This window comes from Podarcis raffonei, chromosome 17 (assembly GCF_027172205.1).
Source record: "Podarcis raffonei isolate rPodRaf1 chromosome 17, rPodRaf1.pri, whole genome shotgun sequence".
Lineage (NCBI taxonomy): Eukaryota > Metazoa > Chordata > Lepidosauria > Squamata > Lacertidae > Podarcis > Podarcis raffonei.
In genome coordinates, this window is record NC_070618.1 from 22881368 (window position 1) to 22903975 (window position 22608).

At 43.3% G+C, this 22608-nt stretch overlaps 1 protein-coding gene across 1 annotated transcript in view; it reads left to right on the forward strand.

The window, feature by feature from the left end:
• Positions 1-22608, forward strand: part of SVEP1 (sushi, von Willebrand factor type A, EGF and pentraxin domain containing 1) — a 128201-nt gene that overhangs the window by 74570 nt on the left and 31023 nt on the right. Inside the window, exons 26-37 of the mRNA XM_053372176.1 lie at positions 1074-1275; positions 1658-1833; positions 1978-2102; positions 4445-4568; positions 5905-6075; positions 6674-6847; positions 9373-9492; positions 10551-10727; positions 12933-13017; positions 14938-15129; positions 17517-17684; positions 21447-22119. Coding sequence (XP_053228151.1) covers positions 1074-1275; positions 1658-1833; positions 1978-2102; positions 4445-4568; positions 5905-6075; positions 6674-6847; positions 9373-9492; positions 10551-10727; positions 12933-13017; positions 14938-15129; positions 17517-17684; positions 21447-22119 — 2387 coding nt within the window. The remainder of the gene's footprint in view (positions 1-1073; positions 1276-1657; positions 1834-1977; positions 2103-4444; positions 4569-5904; positions 6076-6673; positions 6848-9372; positions 9493-10550; positions 10728-12932; positions 13018-14937; positions 15130-17516; positions 17685-21446; positions 22120-22608) is intronic.

Genomic DNA, 22608 nt, shown 5'->3' on the forward strand with positions numbered 1-22608 from the left:
AAAAAGGAAACCTTTGCAAATAGAAAACCGGCATATAGAGTTTTCGTCTCTGCTCAAGTGGCAATTTCATTTCTTATAACAGTACAGAACTCCAGTGTTACCACTGGATTTCCTCCAAATGCAAGAAGCTACTGAATAAGCAGAACAAATTCTGCCCAAGTAACAGAATCGCCAATGGTTCCCTGCAATGCTTCAGAGCAGATTTTGGACAGTGCAATGCATTCAGTCCTTGCTACCATGGAAAATATTTTATTCCTACTCTGCTTTATATTATGTTGGTGTACTGTAGCACACATATATGATACTGTAGCTTTCGTCTTGCAATAAATAATGCTATACCTGCACTTTGTGAAAAAGGCAGCCCTGCCATTAATTCTTTTTGATCCCTAACAAATTATGAGCATTTCTCCTTGCCAAAGCTTTGCAAATCTGCATGTTATTCCATTTCCTCTGCCAATCAGTGTAACACATCACGCGATAAGAGTAAGCTTTGATCTGCTACCATGAAACACTGGGAACCTTTTAAAAAATATTAATTATGGGAGGAACAGGTGGCAGGTGATGGCAGGTGGAGAAGGAAAGCTTAAAACTTTCCCTGACCGCATGCTTCAGTCCTGATGGCAATCCAAGATGTAGTTGCTATTATTATTATTATTATTATTTATTAAATTTCTATCACACCCTTCATCCATAGATCTTAGTTTGTCTTTGATGCAACAGATGGTACATCTGTAGGCAAGAGGTGAAGGATCTTGGGATGGCATTGCAAGATCCAACTTCAAAGCAGATCGTTACAGTCAATCCCATCTGAAAACAAGAAAGTGACATGTTTTCTGCAGGCTCGCAGTCCCTTAAAAAGGAGAATGTTAGACTTGTGGCTATATGTTTGGAGGCTGGTGCTTCTTACAGAAACCGGGCATTTTAGGATTGTCTCAGGATCAACTTCCGTAGATCACTAATGTGGGAAGCATAAGTGGAAAAGCAAACGAAATTGTTCATTTTGAAGGCAAGCATGTTTCTTAGCAAGCCATTGAAACAGTGAAACTTCCCCTCCCCCTTCCCGTTTGTTGCAGAACAGTCTTCCAGATTTAATCTGGATTTTGACGTGTCTGGGATCTATGGCTATGTTATGCTTGACAGTGTCCTCCCCTCGCTCAGCGAAATCACTTGTGCGTTCTGGATGAAATCGGCAGATACTACTAATTATGGGACTCCCATCTCTTACGCGGTGGAAAATGGAAGTGACAATGCCTTTCTGCTTACAGATTACAACGGGTAGGTGTGAAGTAGAAAACAGTGCTGTGTTACCCTCTAGATGAATTTCAGTATTCTTGGGGACCACGTAATTCTCCATGGGCAGAGCTGTAATTTGCTGCACACACAACCTTGAAAATTTCTCAGGTAACCAGGCTCTCTAGTGAAGCAGTTTCCCCTAATACAAAGCATTTTTGTATACATGCTTTTCCCTAATATATGCTTTTAAAAAATACACATTACATGGCTGGACAACTGCACTGGAAAATTCAGAGAGGTGTGCATTTCAAAGGATGGCTGTGCTTCATTTTGCAAATTATTTCAGAAAGTGCAAATTAAATCAATTTTTTTCCTTATCCCTGGGCAAAGATGAATCATTTTTTTCGTTCTCTCTCTTAATTAGGTGGGTTCTTTATGTGAATGGGAAGGAGAGTATTACAGACTGCCCTTCTGTGAACGATGGCAATTGGCATCACATTGCTGTCACCTGGTCAAGCCTTGATGGAGCTTGGAGAGTGTATATTGATGGGAAATTATCCGATGGAGGCAGTGGTTTATCTGTAGGATCAGAAATCCCAGGTATGGACCTTTCCACATTTATTTGATTATATTACTTAACAATGATGCATATTGATTGAGAGGGGTTTTTACGCTTTTCAATTACAGCACAGAAGGTGGGACCCAATTCAGTTATCTTCTTCTTCTGTTTTCTTTTATGAATAGGTGGGGGTGCGTTAGTTCTTGGACAGGAGCAGGACCAAAGAGGAGAAGGATTTAATCCAGCAGAGTCTTTTGTCGGCTCAATTAGCCAGCTCAACATTTGGGGTTATGTTCTGTCCCCAGAACAGGTACATATGTAACATGTCATTTGGTTCCTTTGAAGCTCGGGAAAGCACTGTCTGGCAAATGAAAATATATTAAGCAATTTCCCACATTCTGGGCCTGATCCTTTGCTCTTTCTCTCATCAGCTGCTCAGAATTGTTTTATATCTGTGAAAAATAAAACCATGTTGGCAGTAATGAAATGGGAAGGTAGTGGCTGTGTTCAGACAAGAATGAGCCTAGCTTCCCCCAGGCTCACACATCCTCCTGTGGCATTTTTATGAACCACAACTTAGTGTGTCATCCAAACCCTAAACTGTGCTTGATCTATCAGTGGAAGCAGGCACACCTCATAAACTATAGCCTGTAGCACTGCAAAACTGGTGTGTTTTTGTTTTGTTTTGTTTTGTTTTTTGTTTTGTTTTGTTTTGTTTGCTGTAGCAGACTAACATGGCTACCACTTACAGGATAAAGGTAAGGTAAAGGGACCCCTGACCTTTAGGTCCAGTCGTCACTGACTCTGGGGTTGCGGCGCTCATCTCGCTTTAATGGCCGAGGGAGCCGGCGTACAGCTTCCGGGTTATGTGGCCAGCATGACTAAACCGCTTCTGGCGAACCAAAGCAGCGCACGGAAACGCTGTTTACCTTCCCGCCAGAGTGGTACCTATTTATCTACTTGCACTTTGATGTGCTTTCGAACTGCTAGGTTGGCAGGAGCAGGGACCAAGCAACGGGAGCTCACCCCGTTGCGGGGATTCGAACCGCCGACCTTCTGATCGGCAAGTCCTAGGTTCTGTGGTTTAACCCACAGCGCCACCCGCGTCCCTACTTACAGGATGGAGGGAGGCTAAGCAGATCTTCTTCAAATGACCAACTTCTATGAGAGTGGGTGGAAGTTCTTTGCGGGGGGGGGGGTTGTTGGGTTTTTTTTTAACTTACAATTTTGTTTTTTATTTGTGAACTGAATAGATGTTTATTCCTGATGAGCCATCAGTTTCTGCTTCTTCAGTTTCTTTTGAGATAACTTCTTTTGAGCAACTTCCTCTTCTGGCCTAGGGGCAATTTGCTCCTTCTCTGTGAGGATCATCTCAATGTGGCAAGGAGAACTCATGTAGGGGTTAATGCGACTATGAGCCCTGTAGGTCCGCCTGCGCATTTTGGGAGCTTTGTTAACCTGAATGTGCTCAATTACCAGAGAGTCTACATCCAGACCCTTGAGCACTTTAAGAACGTGTGTTCTTAAAGTGAACACAAAAGTTGGATTTTGTTCATGATTTTGTGGGGTTCTTCAGATCAAGTGAGTAGCGAACCATTTTCAGAGCTTACCTTACAGCCACAGCTACCGCCGGGGGAAAGCGTGGAAGTTCTTTGTTTATGTATCAGGTCATACATCACTTTAAACAGGTTTTTAGTTGAAAGCAATTAGTTGCCGTATGTTGTAGAGTTAGAGTGTTGGGGTTGTTATGTAACAGTTTTAATGACTTCCAAGATCTCTGTTTTCTTGTGAAAACACTCTGTTTTTCTGAAATGGGTGTCAATATTCAAGAGCAGGGGTCAGCATCCTTTTTCAGCCGTGGGCCGGTCTACCATCCCTCAGACCATCTGGTGGGCCGGACTATATTTTGAAAAAAAAATATGAACAAATTCCTATGCCCCACAAATAACCCAGAGATGCATTTTAAATACAGTGGTACCTCAGGTTAAGTACTTAATTCGTTCCGGAGGTCCATACTTGACCTGAAACTGTTCTTAACCTGAAGCACCACTTTAGCTAATGGGGCCTCATGCTGCTGCCGTGCCGCCGGAGCACGATTTCTGTTCCCATCCTGAAGCAAAGTTCTTAACCTGAAGCACTATTTCTGGGTTAGCAGAGTCTGTAACCTGAAGCGTATGTAACCTGAAGCGTATGTAACCTGAGGTACCACTGTGAAAGCATACATTCTACTCATGTAAAAACACCAAGCAGGCCCCACAAATAACCCAGAGATGCATTTTAAATGAAAGGACACATTCTACTCATGTAAAAACACGCTGATTCCTGGACCGTCCGTGGGCCGGATTGAGAAGGCGATTGGGCCACATCTGGCCCCCGGGCCTTAGTTTGCCTACCCCTGTTCTAGACTGTCTTTTTCCCTGCCTGATCCATGTTTCAGGAAATAAGTGAAGAACAGATATTCTTCCAACCATTTCTGCACAACACTTGTGTGTCCAACACCCCCAGTATTTCTCAAAGGAAGGTCTTGCGTTCAGATACAGTAGACATGGGTTTGTTCAGTTTGATCATTCGCTGATCGTTGCGGTGAGAAGGAAGAGGATGAATCAACTCGTTAACAAGCTTGTATCTGTCCCTTTTCTCTTGAACTATCAGGTGAATTCCTTGGCTACTTCTTGTCCAGAAGAACTCCAAAAGGGCAACGTATTGGCCTGGCCAGATTTCCTTCCTGGGGTTGTTGGAAGAGTGAAGATAGATTCCAAGAGCGTATTCTGTGCTGGTTAGAGCTCTATCTCCTAAAAGTGTTTTTGTAATATAATGCAATGGTTTTAAAACTCTGCTCAGGAAATCCTGGTGCACCCTTGGAAGCTAGTCAGAGGTGCCTCATTGCATGCCCAGCCAAGCTAGGACTTAGCAACAATGTGTTGGGTCCTTTAAGAGTAAGTCACAGTTGCGTTGCTCGTGCTCCTCCAGTCGTGTTGCTGCTGTGCTGCTGTCAATTAAGCCATTCTTCGACTGAGGACTCAGCTATACAGCTGCATATGAAATGTTTTAAGTGCAATATACAATGTGACACTAGCTGGCGATGGTGAGCCTTACGGAAAATTCAATGTATTTTTTAAAAACGCTTTTTAGAAAAGCATTTTCAGAATGGTTTCTATATGCGTGTAGATTCCAGCTTAGTGTGTCATACATAGCTTGCCTTGTAATTTGTTTGGAGGAGCAGAAGGACTGAGGGGAGGTCTTACACATTTGCCCCAAGGTAGGAGTGGGAAACCTTTTCAGCCCAGTGGGCCAGAGCTTTATCTCCTTGACACTAGCTACACAAACTATGTGACTGCCAGATAGGCTTTTTTGTATGTTCCTATGACTTGACAACCAGCTGATCATTGGGCTTTTATAAAGAGCTTCTGGCAGCACCTGCAAAGCTGGTTTCAGTACAGAAATAAGTCCCTGAAAGCAGAAAAAGCAAAAAATAAATAAATTGTTGGTATACTGGTGCTCCTTAAGTGGTGCAAAACCTATGATATTATTATCCCCGTGGCCCACTAGCCTTTCACAGATACACTTGCTCATTCAATGACTGGAACATTCCGTCTTCATTCTTCAGATTCCAGTGTTGTGTAATAAATGTTCCTTGGGACCTTGAGCGAAATATTTATGGTTTCCTGGATTGAGATGTTGAAAGAGTAAAGTTTCAGATTGGGTCAAATGGGAGAGATTTCCAGTCATTCATCGGAACAGAAATTTTAATTTTATTTTGGCTCCCCGTTCTGTTTTGCTGTTTGTTTGTTTTTCACTTGTGAAAATGGTTTTAACCTTGGATGTTGAAACAGATAATACTCTTAGGTTTTTCTGAAAGTGAGCATTGGACGCATGTATATATGTCTTCCAAACCTCCTTGCATAGCATGGAAGACTAGTAAAGTTTTGGGAATCAAAATGTGAAGAAATCTGCAACTCTCATGCTTCTAGCTGATTATCTGGCAGTAGTGTGGCGAACTTCAACAACTAAATGGAGATGTTCATTTAATTTATGTTACACAACCATGTGGCAGGAGCTCTTGTTTTAATGTGCTTTAGCTGTTTTGTGTGTGCGTTTTCCTTTCTTCTCAGACTGCCCGCCCTTAGAAGGTTCCATACCTCACCTGAGAACTTCATCAACGGATTCAAAGCCAGGGTCAAAAGTCTCCCTCTTTTGCGACCCAGGTTTCCACATCGAAGGGAATTCTGTCCAGCACTGTCTCAATTTAGGGCAGTGGGCACAACCTCTCCCACGCTGTGAAAGTAAGTGGATACCCTTAAGATGCTCCTAACTTTAGGATATGCTGCAGTATTAGACCGAAGATCCCAAACTAAAACAAAACAAAACAATCACTGCCAAGGAAGCCACTTAGTGATTTCCAGAAGGCCCCTTCTTGTGCTGCTGTCATAAAACGTGGATTTAGGTTTGATGAGACCCTAAGCTACTTAAGGTAATGGGGCCCTTTCTATGTCAAGCTGTCCTTTGTCAACAACAAATTGTCACTGTTTTATGTGTTGAATATATGCTATATGGTAATTTTTGGACCTAATAGGTATCTAAAGTCATATATAGAAATGAGCAAACCAGTGATATTTTAGGGAGCAGGATAGCAGGCGGGGCCCATTACATCATAGGAGCCTACACAACACAAAAACTGTTGCTGTATGTAGGTTCTATTTTATTTGTTTTTTTATCTTATCTTTTGGAAATGTACATCCAGGTTTTTTTCCTTCAAATTTTTTTGGGGCCCTGAGCTATAGCTTGTTTAGCTTATACGTCAATCCAGCACTGATCAAGAAGAGATGAAAATGAGCACGTCTAACCTCTTAATACTTTTGTGCATATATCGTCCGGCTGCAGGGATTAGCTGTGGAGTGCCTCCTCCTTTAGAAAACGGATTTTACTCTGCCGAGGACTTCTTTGCTGGAACCACCATCACGTATCAATGCAACAGCGGCTATTACTTATTAGGAGACTCGAGGACGCTCTGTAAAGACAGCGGGAGCTGGAGCGCCATTTCGCCATCTTGCCTCGGTGAGATCATGAGCACGTTTGACCGTATTGTCAACACGAGTCCTAAGACTCCTGCTCATCTCTGCCTGCATTCTCCTACTGGCTGAATCTCAGTCTCAGCCTCAAACCTTTACTGGTATATAGACAAAATTCTGAAAGGCTTGGTACGATGAAATCACCTGGTAGACTGCATCTATGATGATGATAATAATAATAAATTCTATTTATACCCCGCCCTCCCCAGCCAGAGCCGGGCTCAGGGCAGCTAACACCACTAAAATTACAGTACAAACGTAATAGGAAAAAAGAAACCAATTTAAAATACAGGTTAAAATGCAATCTAAAATGCAGCCTCATTTTAAAAGTAGCCCATAGATCAAAACCATAAAGGGGGAGGGGGACATAAGGGTCAGACTGAGTCCAATCCAAAGGCCAAGTGGAACAGCTCTGTCTTGCAGGCTCTGCGGAAAGATGTCAAGTCCTGCAGGGCCCTGGTCTTTTGTGACAGGGCGTTCCACCAAGTTGGGGCCAGTACTGAAAAGGCCCCGGCCCTAGTTGAGATCAATCTTGCGACTTGGGATCTCCAAAATGTTGTCATTTGTGGACCTTAAGGTCCTCCGCGGGGCATACCAGGAGAGGCGGTCCTGTAGGTACATGGGTCCTAGGCCGCATAGGGCTTTAAAGGTCAAAACCAGCACCTTAAACCTGATCTAACAATTAAAATGCTGTTGTATAACATTCGCGAATCCTCGTTGCAATCCCCATCCTGGGTAAACATTAGGAAGGGTAACTCGCACTCATCTGAATGCTACATCTTGCTAACAACCAGCTGACTAATGGATTTAGATGACATTCTCTGACACAAGAGGCAGTGCAAAGGAACATGCACAACTGATTCTATATGACTCTGTCCTCAGGGGTGTGGTCTCTCTGTGAGTGGTATTTTCTGGAATCTCCCCTGTAGTATTGCTGAAGGCAGCACATTCAGTCTCACCGGCATGGATTCTGGCATTGATTCGGGTTGATCAGGTGGTAGTCGCCATTGGCTGTCCACATCCTACAGACTCCAATCTGGCTGAATAAGGCTGTTGGCCAGGTCCCCAAAACCTACTCTAGGCAATTCTGATGCCTTGCATCCACCAGTGAGATTTTTGAAAACTGTTTTCCCCTTCAGAGAGCAGACCCCTCCCATGCCACATTATTGCAAGCCGGTTTTTGAAAATCCTCTCTGTTTCAAAAGCAATCTGCTTTGCAGCACAAAGAACTGCTGTTCCAAGATATTTAAGACCCAAGCCCCTTCAGGGACACCCAGTTTTAGATGTGGGTCTTTGGATTTTAGGTGCAGGATATTTGTGGCCCACCAGGTTTTCCCTGCAAAATATGTTTAAATGTATCGTTGAGCTTACACAGTTTTGAAGGCATTGCTTACAATAGCAAGAGTACATGTTTGCATTTTTTGTCATCGTGCGGCAGTTGTTTCTGATAAGTTTTGTTGTGTCTTTATCGAGCAGCAGTCCATGAAAGGAAGGGAAATGGAGAATGTGTACATTCTTTCATGCATTGTTTTTAATAGTTCTTGGGGATATGTAAGTTGTTATCTTTGTATAAAGCATCAAAGATTGAGAGTCCCTGAGACAGTAGCACCACCAAGGGTACTATTAGTATGACTATATTATTAATCTAGTAAGGGGAGCGGGTGGTGCTGTGGTCTAAACCAGTGAGCCTCTTGGGCTTGCCAATCTGAAGTATAGCAGTTCGAATCCCCGCGACGGAGTGGGCTCCCATTGCTCTGTCCCAGCTCATGCCAACCTAGCAGTTTGAAAGCACACCAGTGCAAGTAGATAAATAGGTAGCTCTGTGGTGGGAGGGTAAATGGCGTTCCATGCACTCTGGTTTCCATCACAGTGTCCTGTTGCACCAGAAGCAGTTTTAGTCATGCTGGCCACATGCCCCTGAAAGCTGTCTGCGGACAAATGCCGGCTTCTTTGGCCTGAAAGCGAGATGAGCACCTCAACTCCATAGTCGCCTTTGACTAGACTTAATCATCCAGGGGTCCATTACCTTTTTACCTTAATTAATCTAGCACCATTGGTGAGTAGGATGTTTGGGACAGTAACATAGGTAGGTGAGTGAGGCTGAGAAGACTTCAGAGAAGTGTGACTAGCCCACGGTCACCCAGCAGCTGCATGTGGAGGAGCGGGGAAGCGAACCCGGTTCACCAGATTACGAGTCCACTGCTCTTAACCTCTACACCACGCTGGAGGGAGAGGTTAAGATAACAAAGGAGAAATAAGAGCAAATGCAGTCATTTCAGGTGGAGATGAGTTGCAGGGAAGGGTTGGGGAGGGAACTTTCACCACTTTTGGTGTCCTGGGAAGGAAATCCCAGGCATAAGTGGCAGCAAATGAGAATGGGAAAAGATCAAGAGACCTTCAGGTTGTCTTTGGATGGCCAAGAAACATCACAAGCAGAAACAGCTTAGGGCATGAAAGCTGAAAGACGCCAAAGGCATTTCATTAAAAGGAACCCCACTTTCTGTTTTGTAGATGTTGATGAATGTGCTGTTGGCTCAGACTGTGACCCACATGCCTCCTGCCGTAACACAAACGGTTCCTACTTATGTGCCTGCATTCACCCTTACACTGGAGACGGCAAGAAATGTGCAGGTACAGGGGAAGGAGTGTTAGGTAGCGGGTTCTGAAAGGAGAGACTTGCCCAGTCTGTATTCCGTAAACATCGCAGAATTATATTTTTGCTGTAGTTCGCTTCTTATCGAAATCCATCGCTGAGATCCCAAGATACCTGCTTCGCAAAGCCAATGGCAAAACTCGTATGAATTTGAATTGAAACCTAGGACATGAGACATTTTCTCCCAGGAAGTACATACTGCTTTAAAAAATGTGTAGTAGGACAATCCAGCCTGCAATAGGCCGGTTCACAGGGGAGTCCAGGATCCCGTTTGCGAAGCCACCCGCCCAAGGAGGGCAAACAGACTTTTTTTACAAGCAGAAGCTGCAAAATTTGGTTTGGCAGCTAAAGCTACAGCTAGGAATTCCAAAGAGCATAATCAAATACAGTCATACCTCGAAAGTCGAACAGATTCCATTCCGGAAGTCCGTTCGACTTCTGAAACGTTCGAAAACCAAAGCGTGGCTTCTCATTGGCTGCAGCCAATTGGAAGCCGCAAAAGCCCTGTTGGGCGTTTGGCTTCCCAAAGATCGTTCGAAAACTGGAACACTCACTTCCGGTTTTCGATCATGCGGGAGCCGGAACAATAAACTCCCAACTGTGTTGCAAAAGTAGATCGCAAGTTATAGTCATGACCTAATGGCCAAAAAGTGTTGACCTGTGACTAGAAGTTTTGCTTCTAGATTCACATTTCAGCACATTGCACACTAGACAATATTGCACTCTATGTAAGGAAATGAAACAATATATGAAATATTATTGTACTTGGAAAGGAAGCAGATTCTTCTCAGTGGAAGAAGTGGCCCAATTGCAGTATTGGTGAAGTCTCTGCAAAGAAAATAAGTGTGGTTGGAAATGTTCATTGAAGTGTTTTTGAAGTGCTCTATTTGTATATCCCCGCAATCTTGTGCATTGGGCCTTCTTTCCCCCTCCCAAGTCACCTGCTGAAAAGTTGGATGATTTGTTTTCATTTTTAAGCACATGAGCCACACCTGATGTCAGTAAGCTCTGTTTTACCTTGTATCTGATTCCAAAGAACCAGTGAGGTGCAGACACCCGGGAGACCCTGAACACGGCCATTCGCACGGTGACAGCTACAGTGTTGGTAGTGAAATCAGTTTCTCGTGTGACACGGGCTACCAGCTCAAGGGAATGAACAATGTTACATGTTTAGAGTCCGGGGAATGGAGCCACCAGATACCGCACTGCGAAGGTATGTTCTGTATTCTTATTGTGATGGTACAGATAGAACCATGAAACTTTAAAAGGAAATGTTAGGCACTTGAATGCCTAGTTGGCTGGAATTGGCTACCATATTTTTTGCTCCATAGGGCGCACCGGACCATAGGGCGCACCTAGTTCTGGGAAGAGGAAAACAAGAAAAAATTCTTCTGAATCCCAGAAGCCAGAACAGCAAGAGGGATCTGGCTTCTGGGATACCGTGTGGCTGTTCTGGCTTCTGGGATAACCGCACCAAGCCTCTTCAGGGCAGCGGGATGAAGGCTTCCCCTGCCCGAAGAGGCTGCGCAGGGCTAAGGCAGAAGCCAGGACAGGACAGACCCTTCTGTTCCTCCTCCGGATTCCAGGTCAAGTACTTTGCCACGAAGCCAAGGAGCCTGCATTCGCTCCATAGGACGCACACACATTTCCCCTTCATTTTTATTGAGCAAAGTTAATATACTGTTTGATCAAAAGGATAGTCTCTGAGTGCTTTGCATAAAGTGGTTTGCTCTGAAAAGTTCTCCAGTGGTTATTACAGTCGTACCTTGCTTATTGAACAGCTTAGTTCTCAAAGATTTCGTCTCCCAAACACTCCCGGAAGTGATTGTTCCGGTTTGCGAACTATTTTTGGAAGCCAAACGTCCGGCGGGGCTTCCGATTGGCTGCAGGAGCTTCCTGCAGCCAATCAGAAGCCTCACTTTGGTTTTCAAACGTTTTGGAAGTCGAACGGACTTCCGGAATGGATTCCTTTCGACTTCCAAGGTACGAATGTACTTGACAGTTCATAAACCTCCTTCCACATAAGTTGATATGGACTGCTCACTTGAGGATGTAACTACGATGAAGGAGTTCTCTCATGAGATGATATTCATATAGCAATCCGTTATGGTTTGCCCTGTTCCATATAGTACGCCGGGCTCCAGTCCTGCTGCCATTTTGGCACCAGGTTAAGATCTCGCTGTTGGCCTGGGCTTCCTCAAGTTTCTAGCATTAGTTTCTGCTGTTGTAAAGAGTTGAGTTGGGTTTCCTCCAATAAGATACATTGTGCTTGAGCTACCGTTGATTTTAGGTATGTTTTATCTGCTCTGTCTGTTTCTTAGGATGCTGGTATTTTAATTGATCTGTAATCTGCCTTGAGGACGCGGGTGGCGCTGTGGGTAAAACCTCAGCTCCTAGGACTTGCCGATCGCATGGTCAGCGGTTCGAATCCCCGTGGCGGGGTGAGCTCCCGTTGCTCGGTCCCAGCACCTGCCAACCTAGCAGCTCGAAAGCACCCCCGGGTGCAAGTAGATAAATAGGGACCGCTTACTAGCGGGAAGGTAAACGGCGTTTCCGTGTGCGGCTCTGCCTCGCCAGGGTAGCTTCGTCACGCTGGCCACGTGACCCGGAAGTGTCTGCGGACAGCGCTGGCTCCCGGCCTCTAGAGTGAGATGAGCGCACAACCCTAGAGTCTGTCAAGACTGGCCCGTACGGGCAGGGGTACCTTTACCTTTACCTTAATCTGCCTTGAAATCTCAGGATGAAGGGCCAGTTAAATATATACTAAGTAAATACATATATAAAGTATTAAGAACACAGCCACATCCAGGGCTTTTTCCCCAGCCAGAACTCAGTTCCAGCACCTCTCAAGTGTCACCATTGCCATTATAAGAGAACAAGGGAGGTGTTCATGGTGAGTTCTGGGACCTCATTTCCTAGAAAAATAGCACAGAGGCACAGACTTAAGCAGACTGAAGAGTCGTTCCCTCTCACAAAGGAATCCTGGGAACCCATGGTTCTGTGACCAGCGAATTCTCACCACATTCCTCAAGCTACAATTCCTAGGATTATTTTGTGTGTGTTTAATAACAGTTTGAACTGTATATGTGACCTGAGAGGCCATGAGGTACAGTAAATATCTCTTTTGCAACTTCTTTGCAGAGCCTAGTGACAGGATCCAGAAGTGATCTGGATTATTTATTTATTCTGTATCGCCGCCCATCACCCAAGGCTTTCTGTTCCTTGCTGAACCTTTGTGCCCCTGTGTGAGAGCTCATAGTATCCCAGAAGAAAGAAAAAGAGAGGCTTACTAGATTTTAATATGAACTAGCCCATTTTCACACAACTAACAATTCTACAAATCGCTACTCATTAGTAAGCCCAACTGAGTTAAATTATGTTAATAAGAATGTGTGTTTTTTATTTTATTTTTTAAAAGCTGTTTCCTGTGGTGTCCCCGTTGTTCCAGAAAATGGTGCAGTCGATGGCTCAAATTTTACATACGGTAGCAAAATAATCTACAGGTAGGAGGATTGCACATCAAATAAATCTGGTCCTAAATGTGTAGTAACTTATTTCATAAGTTTTGTGTTTGAGAGGACTTTGTTGAATTATTATTATTATTATTAAATTATATATTATACTGTTCGTATAGGGTCCATTGAGGTTTTGTAAATGACTACTCAGTGACGCCATGCATATAGTTATCAATAAGTATGACATATTTAAAACTTCCATGTTCTCTACCTTGAAACTATTAATAAACGACAGGCACCACTGAAATAAAAATATGTTGCATTTTATTGCTTCTTATAATAAAAGATTTGTTGGCACAAAAAAGATGCAGAATATTGCGATCATGTTTTAAATTATATGCCCTACATATGATTATGCAATGCATACATTATATTTTCAGTTGTATGCACTATGTACGATAAATGGTTTGGCAGCAAAAGCTACAGCTAGGAATCAAATACAGTCGTACCTCGGAAGATGAACGGAATCCGTTCTAGAAGTCCGTTCAACTTCTGAAACGTTTGGAAACCAAAGCACGGCTTCTGATTGGCTGCAGGAAGCAGCGGAAGCCACGCCGGACATTTGACTTCCAAAAGAATGTTTGAAAACCGAACACTCAATTCTGGTTTTCGATCGTTTGGGAGACAGAACGTCCAACTCCCAAGGCTTTCGGGAGTCGAGGTACGACTGTACTTTATTTTCATTTTTTCTTTCCTTTTCCTTCTTTTCTTTTTTATTAAATTATTTTTATTGATTTTACAATTTTAACTTCACCAAGGATTCTCCATAGAGATAATACAAATCTGGAAAGAAAGAAAAGGAAAAGAAAACAAAAAATAAAAATGAGAATATAAATAAACCTTAATCATGACACATTTTCACTATATATAGACATATTTTGGAAGTTCTCTTTAACCTCCTGACTTCCCTCCATTTCCTTTTCTGGTTCATTAAATAAGCACATTTTCTGCATAATTATAAAACCTCTCTTTCTTATTTTCCTTATATTAGAAACATTGACGGGCTTTGATTAAACATTTGCAAGTGTTAAATAATGAGATGAAGTCTAACATAGGCAATTTGAAATATTAAGGTATGGTGGTAATTAGTTAAATATTGATAATATTTTCAGTTTTTCTATGAATTTTATCTACAGTTCCATACTATAATATCTGCCCAGCCTGCTTCTCACTTAAGGTTCTAAACAGACAGCTAAGGATAACGACAAGAGTGCTACAAGAAATCTAATTTTATTTCATCACTAGCCAATGGAAATATGTAATGTCTTGGTTTGCTCTGCAACCCCTCGGAAGTCTGGGGAAGGAGGAAAGTCCTGTGGTCCTCAACTTAATCCATAAAGAGTAGTTACAGGCCAGGGATGCGGGTGGCGCTGTGGTCTAAACCACTGGTCCTCTTGGGCTTGCCGATCAGAAGGTCGGCGGTTTGAATCTCAGCAGTTTAGTCCTGCTGGCCACATGACCTGGAAAGCTGTCTGTGGACAAACACCACTCTCCCCAAAAGAAGAACTCCTTCTATCCGTGGAAGACTTTTGATCCAAGAATCTCACTGGCGGATGTGATGTTTTTCAATTTGCTGTCCGTCCATCCTCAGAACACAACCCATACTTTTCTGAAGGTTGCCCCAATCCTATGGAGCAGATTTCTGAAGAATGCAAGCAACTGCCAGGGAAATTGGCAAAAGTTGGCTCCTCCACTCTTCCACCAGTGAGAGCATCCTTTGAGCAGTAGTTGTGACCACAGTGCAGCAAGAATTGAACATATTGAGCATCTGCTGAATGCTATGAGACCATTTGATTCTACCCATAGTTTTTCGGGGGGGGGGACTAAGACCGTTGGAGCTAACAGAGATGCAAGGAAAGTACAATGCTCTTTTACCTATTTTTAACCTGCTTTCTTGTCTCAATACAGGTGCAATAAAGGATACAGTCTAGTAGGCAATGAGGAATCGGTGTGCCTTGCAAGTGGCACATGGAATCGTTCTTCCGTATTTTGTGAATTAGTGAAGTGTCCCCTCCCAAAGGAAATAAGCAATGGAAAATATCTAATGAGTGGCGTGACATACCTTTCTAATGTATCGTACACCTGCGACACAGGTTACAGGTAATCAAGAAACCAAGATGCACTTAGCATTTTATGTGCATTTTTAATTTTTTTTAAAAAATGTAGAAATGGAGGAGGAGTGCTTTGAATGCAAAATGATTCATCTGGCTTTTTCTTTAATCTTCTAATATCTGCACATGTAAATTGGTGATGCTCATGGAAAAGTCATGTAGAATTAGTCATCTTCCTAACACCCAGCTCATTCTTCTGAGCCCCAGTCTTTAAGCAAGCATGTTTAAAAAGCTTCATTAGGCAAAATCTGCAAATTATCTTATGATCAAAAGCTTCATATTTACAACTTGCCACCCACTAAAGATTTTATTGCTTCATAATTAATATTTCTTTTTTTAAAAAAAAAAAAAGCTTGTTGAAAACTCTGAAACACTAGAATTCAGAGTTAAATATGGTGTCTGACAGCAGCTTGGATGTTATAGTGATTTTCTTCCCCCGAGTCCTTCGGTTACTCTCCTCCCGACGTGTTTAACCACCTGAGCCTTTGATAAGGCTCCAAGGCACGTTCCCCCATTCAGCAGAGAACCAAAGCAGCAGAAGTGATGAGATTTATGGCCACATGCTATGCTTTATTACTAAGCTACGCAGAGAGTAAAGAAAAATATATCCTCTCCCTGTGAGAGCAGAGAGCAACCGCAACAAAGGAACAAAGGAAACAGGAAACCAGTAACGTCACATCCGTCTCTAGTCTCCCGTGAGACTTCCAATAGCCCGGACCGCCTCTGGAATGTAAACAGAGCCTTGTGACTCTAAGCAGCTGCTCAGTGGCAAACAGAAACTAACAATTTGAAGAGAACAGAAAATTTGTATTTGAGCTTAAATATCTATTTTGAGCTTTAAAAAATCTTGAATGCAAACTTTCTTAGAAAACCAGAATCATTCCTACTCGGCATTATAGGTTTAGATATTCCTAAAAATGTAAGAAAAGTTTTTTTATATGCCACCACTGCTGCGAGGGAACTCAAAGCAATGTATTGGAAGAATGATAAAATCCCCACTAGAGCAGAATGGTTATTGAAGCTGACAGAATATGCGGAGTTAGCCTATCTTTCTAAAAGAATTAGAGATAAACCCAGGCAAAAGTTCGTTTTAGAATGGGATCATTTCAAGAGACACTTAAAAAATAGTTGCTGCAATCTGAATACGGTAATAGCTTTTGAGTAAACACTATAAATAATATGTATTAAGGAAAAAAGTTATAGAAACACTAAATACTGTGTTATGAAACTAAACAAAATCATGCAATATGTTTATTAAAAGAAACAAATATAGAAGGGACGGGAAGTCAGATGTTCATGAAGAAAATTTATTGCTGGAAAATGTATATACTTTTTGTGATGATTGGTGGTTTTTGACGGATTGGTAATGATGATTATGAGTTTACGTTGTACAGATATAATTACGAACAACAAAGCATAAAAAAGGGGGGGAGAAAATATTTATTTGGACTGTGGCTGCAGAATGCAGAATTTATTACCCGTATTTTTCGCTCTATAAGACGCACCAGACCACAAGACGCACCTAGTTTTTAGAGGAGGAAAACAAGAAAAAAAAATATTCTGAACCTCAGAAGCCAGAACAGCAAGAGGGATCCTTGCGCAGTCAAAGCAGCAATCCCTCTTGCTGTTCTGGCTTCTGGGATAGCTGCGCAGCCTGCATTCACTCCATAAGACACACACACATTTCCCCTTACTTTTTAGGAGGGAAAAAGTGAGTCTTATAGAGCAAAAAATACGGTATATCGCATTTCTTCACTCCCTGCCCCCATGCCACCTTCATGTAGAATTTTGGAAACTGAATTTGATGTAGGTGTTTTATAACTTTAACTTCTTTACGGGCAAGATCTGTTTCGCTTACTTTCTTTTTTTAAAAAAAGTAATGTAAGTAAAATTTGTGCCTTCCCCCTTTACAGTATTGCAGCAAACAGATTTTCTGTATATATTTTTAATCACACACACACACACACAAAACCATGACCACAGTTCAGCAAACACAGCAAGACCTATCTCTGTGCAACAAATTTACCCACCTTCTGAACCATGAAAAAGGCATGTTGGGTTTCTCTGCTGCAGCGTGAAAGGTTATGTCTGCCCCTCTTCATGCATTGTGGGTATGTGCTTATCTGCTGGGTGGTATATTTTTGCACAAATATAAGGTATCACTTTTTTTAGGATTTTGCATTTGGCAACTTTATGCCCAAGGTGTGTGTGTGTGTGTGTGTGTGTGTGTGTGTGGCTTTACAGCTTTTACCTTAAGCATGTGCTCTCGAATGGATGGTTGATTAAAGTTCAACATGTTCAAGGAAAGACATGTAATGGACGCTTGTGCTTTCATGTGCACCTCTCACGATTTCCCCATTTCCGTTGGTTTCGTAGCCTGCAAGGACCTTCCGTACTCGTGTGCGGAGATTCGGGCGGCTGGAGCAGCCTCCCTCCAGAGTGCAAAACAGTTTCTTGTGGTCTCCCTCCTGTTATAAAAGATGCCACGGTTACTGGGAGCAACTACACTTTCGGAAGCACCGTCACTTATACGTGTAAGGAAGGGTATGTAAAGGAGCTCAATCAGATCGGAACTCTTAAACGTTGTCGTACTGCGAAGCAGAGATGGGGAACCTGCAACCCTCCCGTGATGCTGGACTCCAGCTCACAACCGCCCCAGCCATGCTCTTGGCCGGTGGTCCAGGATAAGGGGAGCTATAGTCCAGCAGCATCTGCAAAGCCACAGTGTGTCTTTAAAGTGTGGTGATTATTGTAGATCTCATTGCAGAATCCATGCTCCTGTGTCAGATAACTGAAAGGTAATATATAGCAGTAATGGAGAGCCTCAGGCCCAGGGAGTGCAGAGAATGTGGCCCTCTAGACCTCGCTATCCGGCCCTCAGAATTCTTTGCAGGCTGCACCCCTCATGGGGTGCTTTGTAGGGCTGGGAGATACCTGGTTTTCATCATCGTGATGCATAGCGGCTAAATACCTCAATATGCTGATATATCACATTGTCTGGCTCTGGAATGTATCTCAGCTGCTTGCCTTTCTTAGTACAGAAAGTATTGATCTGATGTGTAGCGATCTTTCCTATTCTCACTAATTCAAGAGGGTTCTGGAAGCTTCTGTGTGTGAAAGAAACGAGCAGAAGGTTCATGATATTTGGGTTATTCCTTCAGAGAAGCTGAGTACAGCAGGCTTAAACTGGTTCTCTTATCTCTTTCACTCAAGGTCATGCTGACTATAAAAGTAAGGCCAGAAGGAGCCTGGATTTCACTTTCTCTTTCTATCTCTTTTCCTTCTGGTGTGGTGCTCTGTACATAGTATGCTTAGTGTTAAGGTTTAAACTTATTATAAGTTATTGTAAGTTTACGTTAAGTCTGCTGCAACTGGATTTCTTATGGGCAGCGCCAATCCTGAATGTATTGGATTTGTGACCATTATGCTCATTTGCCTTCAGTAGCAATAAAGCTCTGCTGGATGAAATATAATAATAATAATTTATTTATACCCCGCCCTTCCCGGTTCAGGGCGGCTAACAACAAATTTAAAACACTTAATTATAAAAGCAGCATAAAATACAGTATAAAAACATGAATAACAATAAAATTCAAAAATCAGTTTAGGGGAAATAAGCATTAGAAAATCCCCAGGGCTAGCTGGCTGAATTGGTCCTACTTGGGCCAGCAAGGAGGCCAGGGGAGAATTAGCTGTGGGGTCTCAGAGCCTCTGGTCTACTTTTTGGGGATCCTGCAACATGTTTAAGTTGTTACTCTGCTAACTATACATTGGAATCTACTCTGGATCAATACAGAGTAGCATTTCAATGACATTTCCTCCCCACCTTAGGGGAGGAAGGAGCAGCCAAGGGATATTGCTGAGGTATATTCACCCATCCCTGCAAAGCCCTGATACCGCTTTGGCTCACGTGAGCCAGAGGGGGAATCAAGGCTTCTTTCAACTGTTCAGCTTGAGCCAGGGGGGGGGGGGGGTAGGGGGTTTCCTCAAAGGTGCAGGCAGGCAAGCAGATGGAGCCCGAGAAGAGGCTCGCCTGGAATGTTTTCAGGCTCTGCCTGCCTGCCTGCCTGCCTGCACCCTTGCTGATCTGCAGGCAAATTGCGATGGCAAATACATTGCAGCTCCCCAGCCATCGCAATGTATTGCCAGCTCAATTTGTCTGAAACCAGTATTGTGAACTGAACGCCGTTTATCAATATATTGCACAGCTCCAAAGCTTTGCACCCCAAATGTGCTTGCCTGGCTGAGAAGTGTCCTTCAACTCTGATGCTTGTCTGGATAGAGAGGGAAGTGTGAGAGTGTGTAGAAAATTGCCTACTGTGCAAAGGGAAGATTTATATTCATTGCTCTGTCCACCTCAGCCTCTGCCCCCGTAACACTGGCAAGTGGCTCCTGGATGCTTGCCCAGAAAGGAATGTTTGAAAAAGATTATCCACCTTTTGGTCTCGAAGATGTGCTAGCTCAACGGAACCTTTTGTTCAAAGCTCCCTGAATGATTTGTTTTAGAGCTAACTACTTGATAGGGGGGCAAAAGATTGCATCCATCAGTAGGAGGAGCCCCAGTGTAGCACCCTGCTTGTGGTTAACGCTTAGCTGGAATGAAATATTCAATGCAGCAATAGAGAAATTAAAATAATAATTTATTTGTCAGACAAATAAATGAGAGACACAGTGGTATATGGTTACCAAAGCTCTGCCCTTTCAGCCCTGATGGCCAGCACTTATATTCCCTCAGCCCAGCCCCCTTGCTCCTCCTTTGGCTGCCTCTGTCCAATCAGCCTGGTTGAAATTCCTATTGGCTGTTTGCTAGAACCAATCATAAAAGATACACCCATTTCCTATTGCCTTTTATGGGAGACAAAGAGCTATATTTCCTTCTATCCATAAATGGCAGACAAGTAGCCATATATCCTACATTTGCCTCGACAAGGCACCTTAATTACCAGATCACCTTTTGCCCCTGTTGCCCCTGCTGCCCCTGCATTCCAAAACAAATGGCTAAAACAGATGGCTCATGGTATTAAGTTCTATCTAAACAGAGATCTTACTATTTACCAACTCTTAATTAGTGTTTTTGCAGCTTGATTGTATTCTGTAATATGTAGGGTCAGTGTAACCTTTGCTCCCAGCCTGTATTTCCCTTTTACAACCTTGAGAAACCTGTCTCCTGCTACTGCTATAAATCAGGGGGGCCCTTGTCCAGGAGGATAAACAACTGCCAAAGTCCTTAGCCAGCTGGTTTTCTGCCTGGCATGAAACATTTGCAAATCTTTAAGCTCATTTTAAAATACAGGCCTTGATCAGATGCCTCACCAGCACCGCCAGTGAATTGCATCCAAGAAAATATATCTAGGAAAGAAATAATCGCAGGCATGCCAAAACACTTTCATAGCTGTGACTTGTTTTTATCTGCGGCTCCAAAGTTAAACACTTTTAAGGCCCGGCAATTTAAAATAACTCTCCTGTTGAAATCAGTGGAATTTGACAGTGATTTAACTCCTCCACTAGTTTCCAAGGTTTACAGAAAAGGTATATTCTAATTCAGGGGTGTCAAACTCAAATTCATCGGGGGCCGCATCAGCAGTTTGGTCACCCTCAAAGGGCCGGTTGTATCTATAGGACTCAATATGCGCTCAATATAAAAACAAGTGGAGGTTTCCTGAATGCATGTAAAGTGGAGGTTTCCTCTGTAGAACGGCCAGCGCCGCTAGAGGGCAGACGTTCTCTGGCTTGCAGGCTGCCGTGCATGCGCTGAAGAGGCGGCTTTCTTGTGTCAAAAAAAAAAAGCGAGAATAAAAGGTGAAGGCTGGCGGCCGGCCACACGGGCCACATGACGAGGTCTGGCGGGCCGGATTCGGCCCGCGGGCCTTGTGTTTGACACCCGTGTTCTAATTCATTTTAATCATTTATACCTGTTCTTTCTGAGAATAAAACTTTCCCATGGCAACTTAACCCCCCCCCCAAAAAAATTAAGTACATTTCAAAACTTTTACAGTGGTACCTTGGTTCTCAAACTTAATCCATTCCGGGAGTCTGTTCAACTCCCGAAACCGTTCGAAAACCAAGGCGCGGCTTCCAATTGGCTGCAGGAGTTTCCTGAACCCAAGCGGAAGCGTCGGACTTTCGGCGTCGGACTTTCGGCTACCAAAAAATGTTCGCAAACCGGAACACTTACTTCTGGGTTTGCAGCATTCAGGAGCTGATTTGTTTGGGAGCCAGGCCGTTCAAGAACCAAGGTACCACTGTATGACGTTAGAAGTCCATTCTATTATGAGTCTAATGTTGCTTTTCCTTTCCATTCCACAGCTACACATTAATTGGTGCGGAAACTGTGGAATGCTTGGCGAGTGGCAAATGGGACCTGAATCACCAGCAATGTGTGGCCGTTTCATGTGATGAGCCTCCGCCTGTGGAACATGCCTCTCCAGAAAGCGGCCATCGTCTCTTCGGCGACATAGCGATCTACTACTGCACTGATGGGTACAGTTTAGCTGGCAATGCCCAGTTGCTGTGCAATGCCCAGGGAAAGTGGGTGCCGCCGGATGACAAAGACGTTCCAGAATGTATCGCCGACTTCTGCGAGAGACCGCTGCCTGCGCCTTACAGCATCTTGGAATCGTCAAACAAGGCCAAATTTGCAGCCGGGTCCGTTGTGAGCTTCAAGTGCACAGAGGGCTTTGTCTTAAACACGTCCGCTAAGATTGAATGTGTTCGGGGAGGGCAATGGAGCCCTTCTCCGTTGACCATCCAGTGCATTCCTGTTCGCTGCGGAGAACCAGCAGGCATTAAAAACGGTTATGCAATTGGCACAAATTACAGTTTTGGGGCCATCGTGGCTTACAGCTGCACTAAAGGGTACTATATCAAAGGAGAGAAGAAGAGGACATGCGAGGCAACCGGAACATGGAGCGCTGCTATGCCCACCTGTCACCCGGTGTCCTGTGGAGAACCACCCAAACTTGCAAATGGAGTTATTGAGGTACTGCTAAGGCCTTGAGCATAGACAGCATTAGCAGCTGGAAGGTTCAGTAGTTTAAAAGTCCAGGCCAATGAACTTGGAAAAAATAATTAAAAGCAGGGTTTTTGTTTAAGGTAGTTAGGGAAATGCATTAGTCTCTGAATCAGACTTCTAAAAATCAGATATGTGCAACTTAATCCGGTAAGTGCAGTGCTTTTAAACAGGACACTAAGAAAACCAGAAAACATTTCGCTGGCTGAGTTTTCTGGTATTTTTTTTTTCCTGTACAGATGGTGGGCAGATTTGTAGGGATAACCAAAAGATGTATCTGATATCACTTTTTCCCATTCATCATCCATAAAAATGCTGAAAGAGGTACCAAAACCTGTTCAGGTGTACAGGCACATTTATTTCACCTTGAGTTTGAGTTTTGTTGATAATGATGTCTTTCAACATTAAATTTTGGAGTTTTTGTTCCATCTGGTCCTATGAAACTGGCCTCACAGCTAA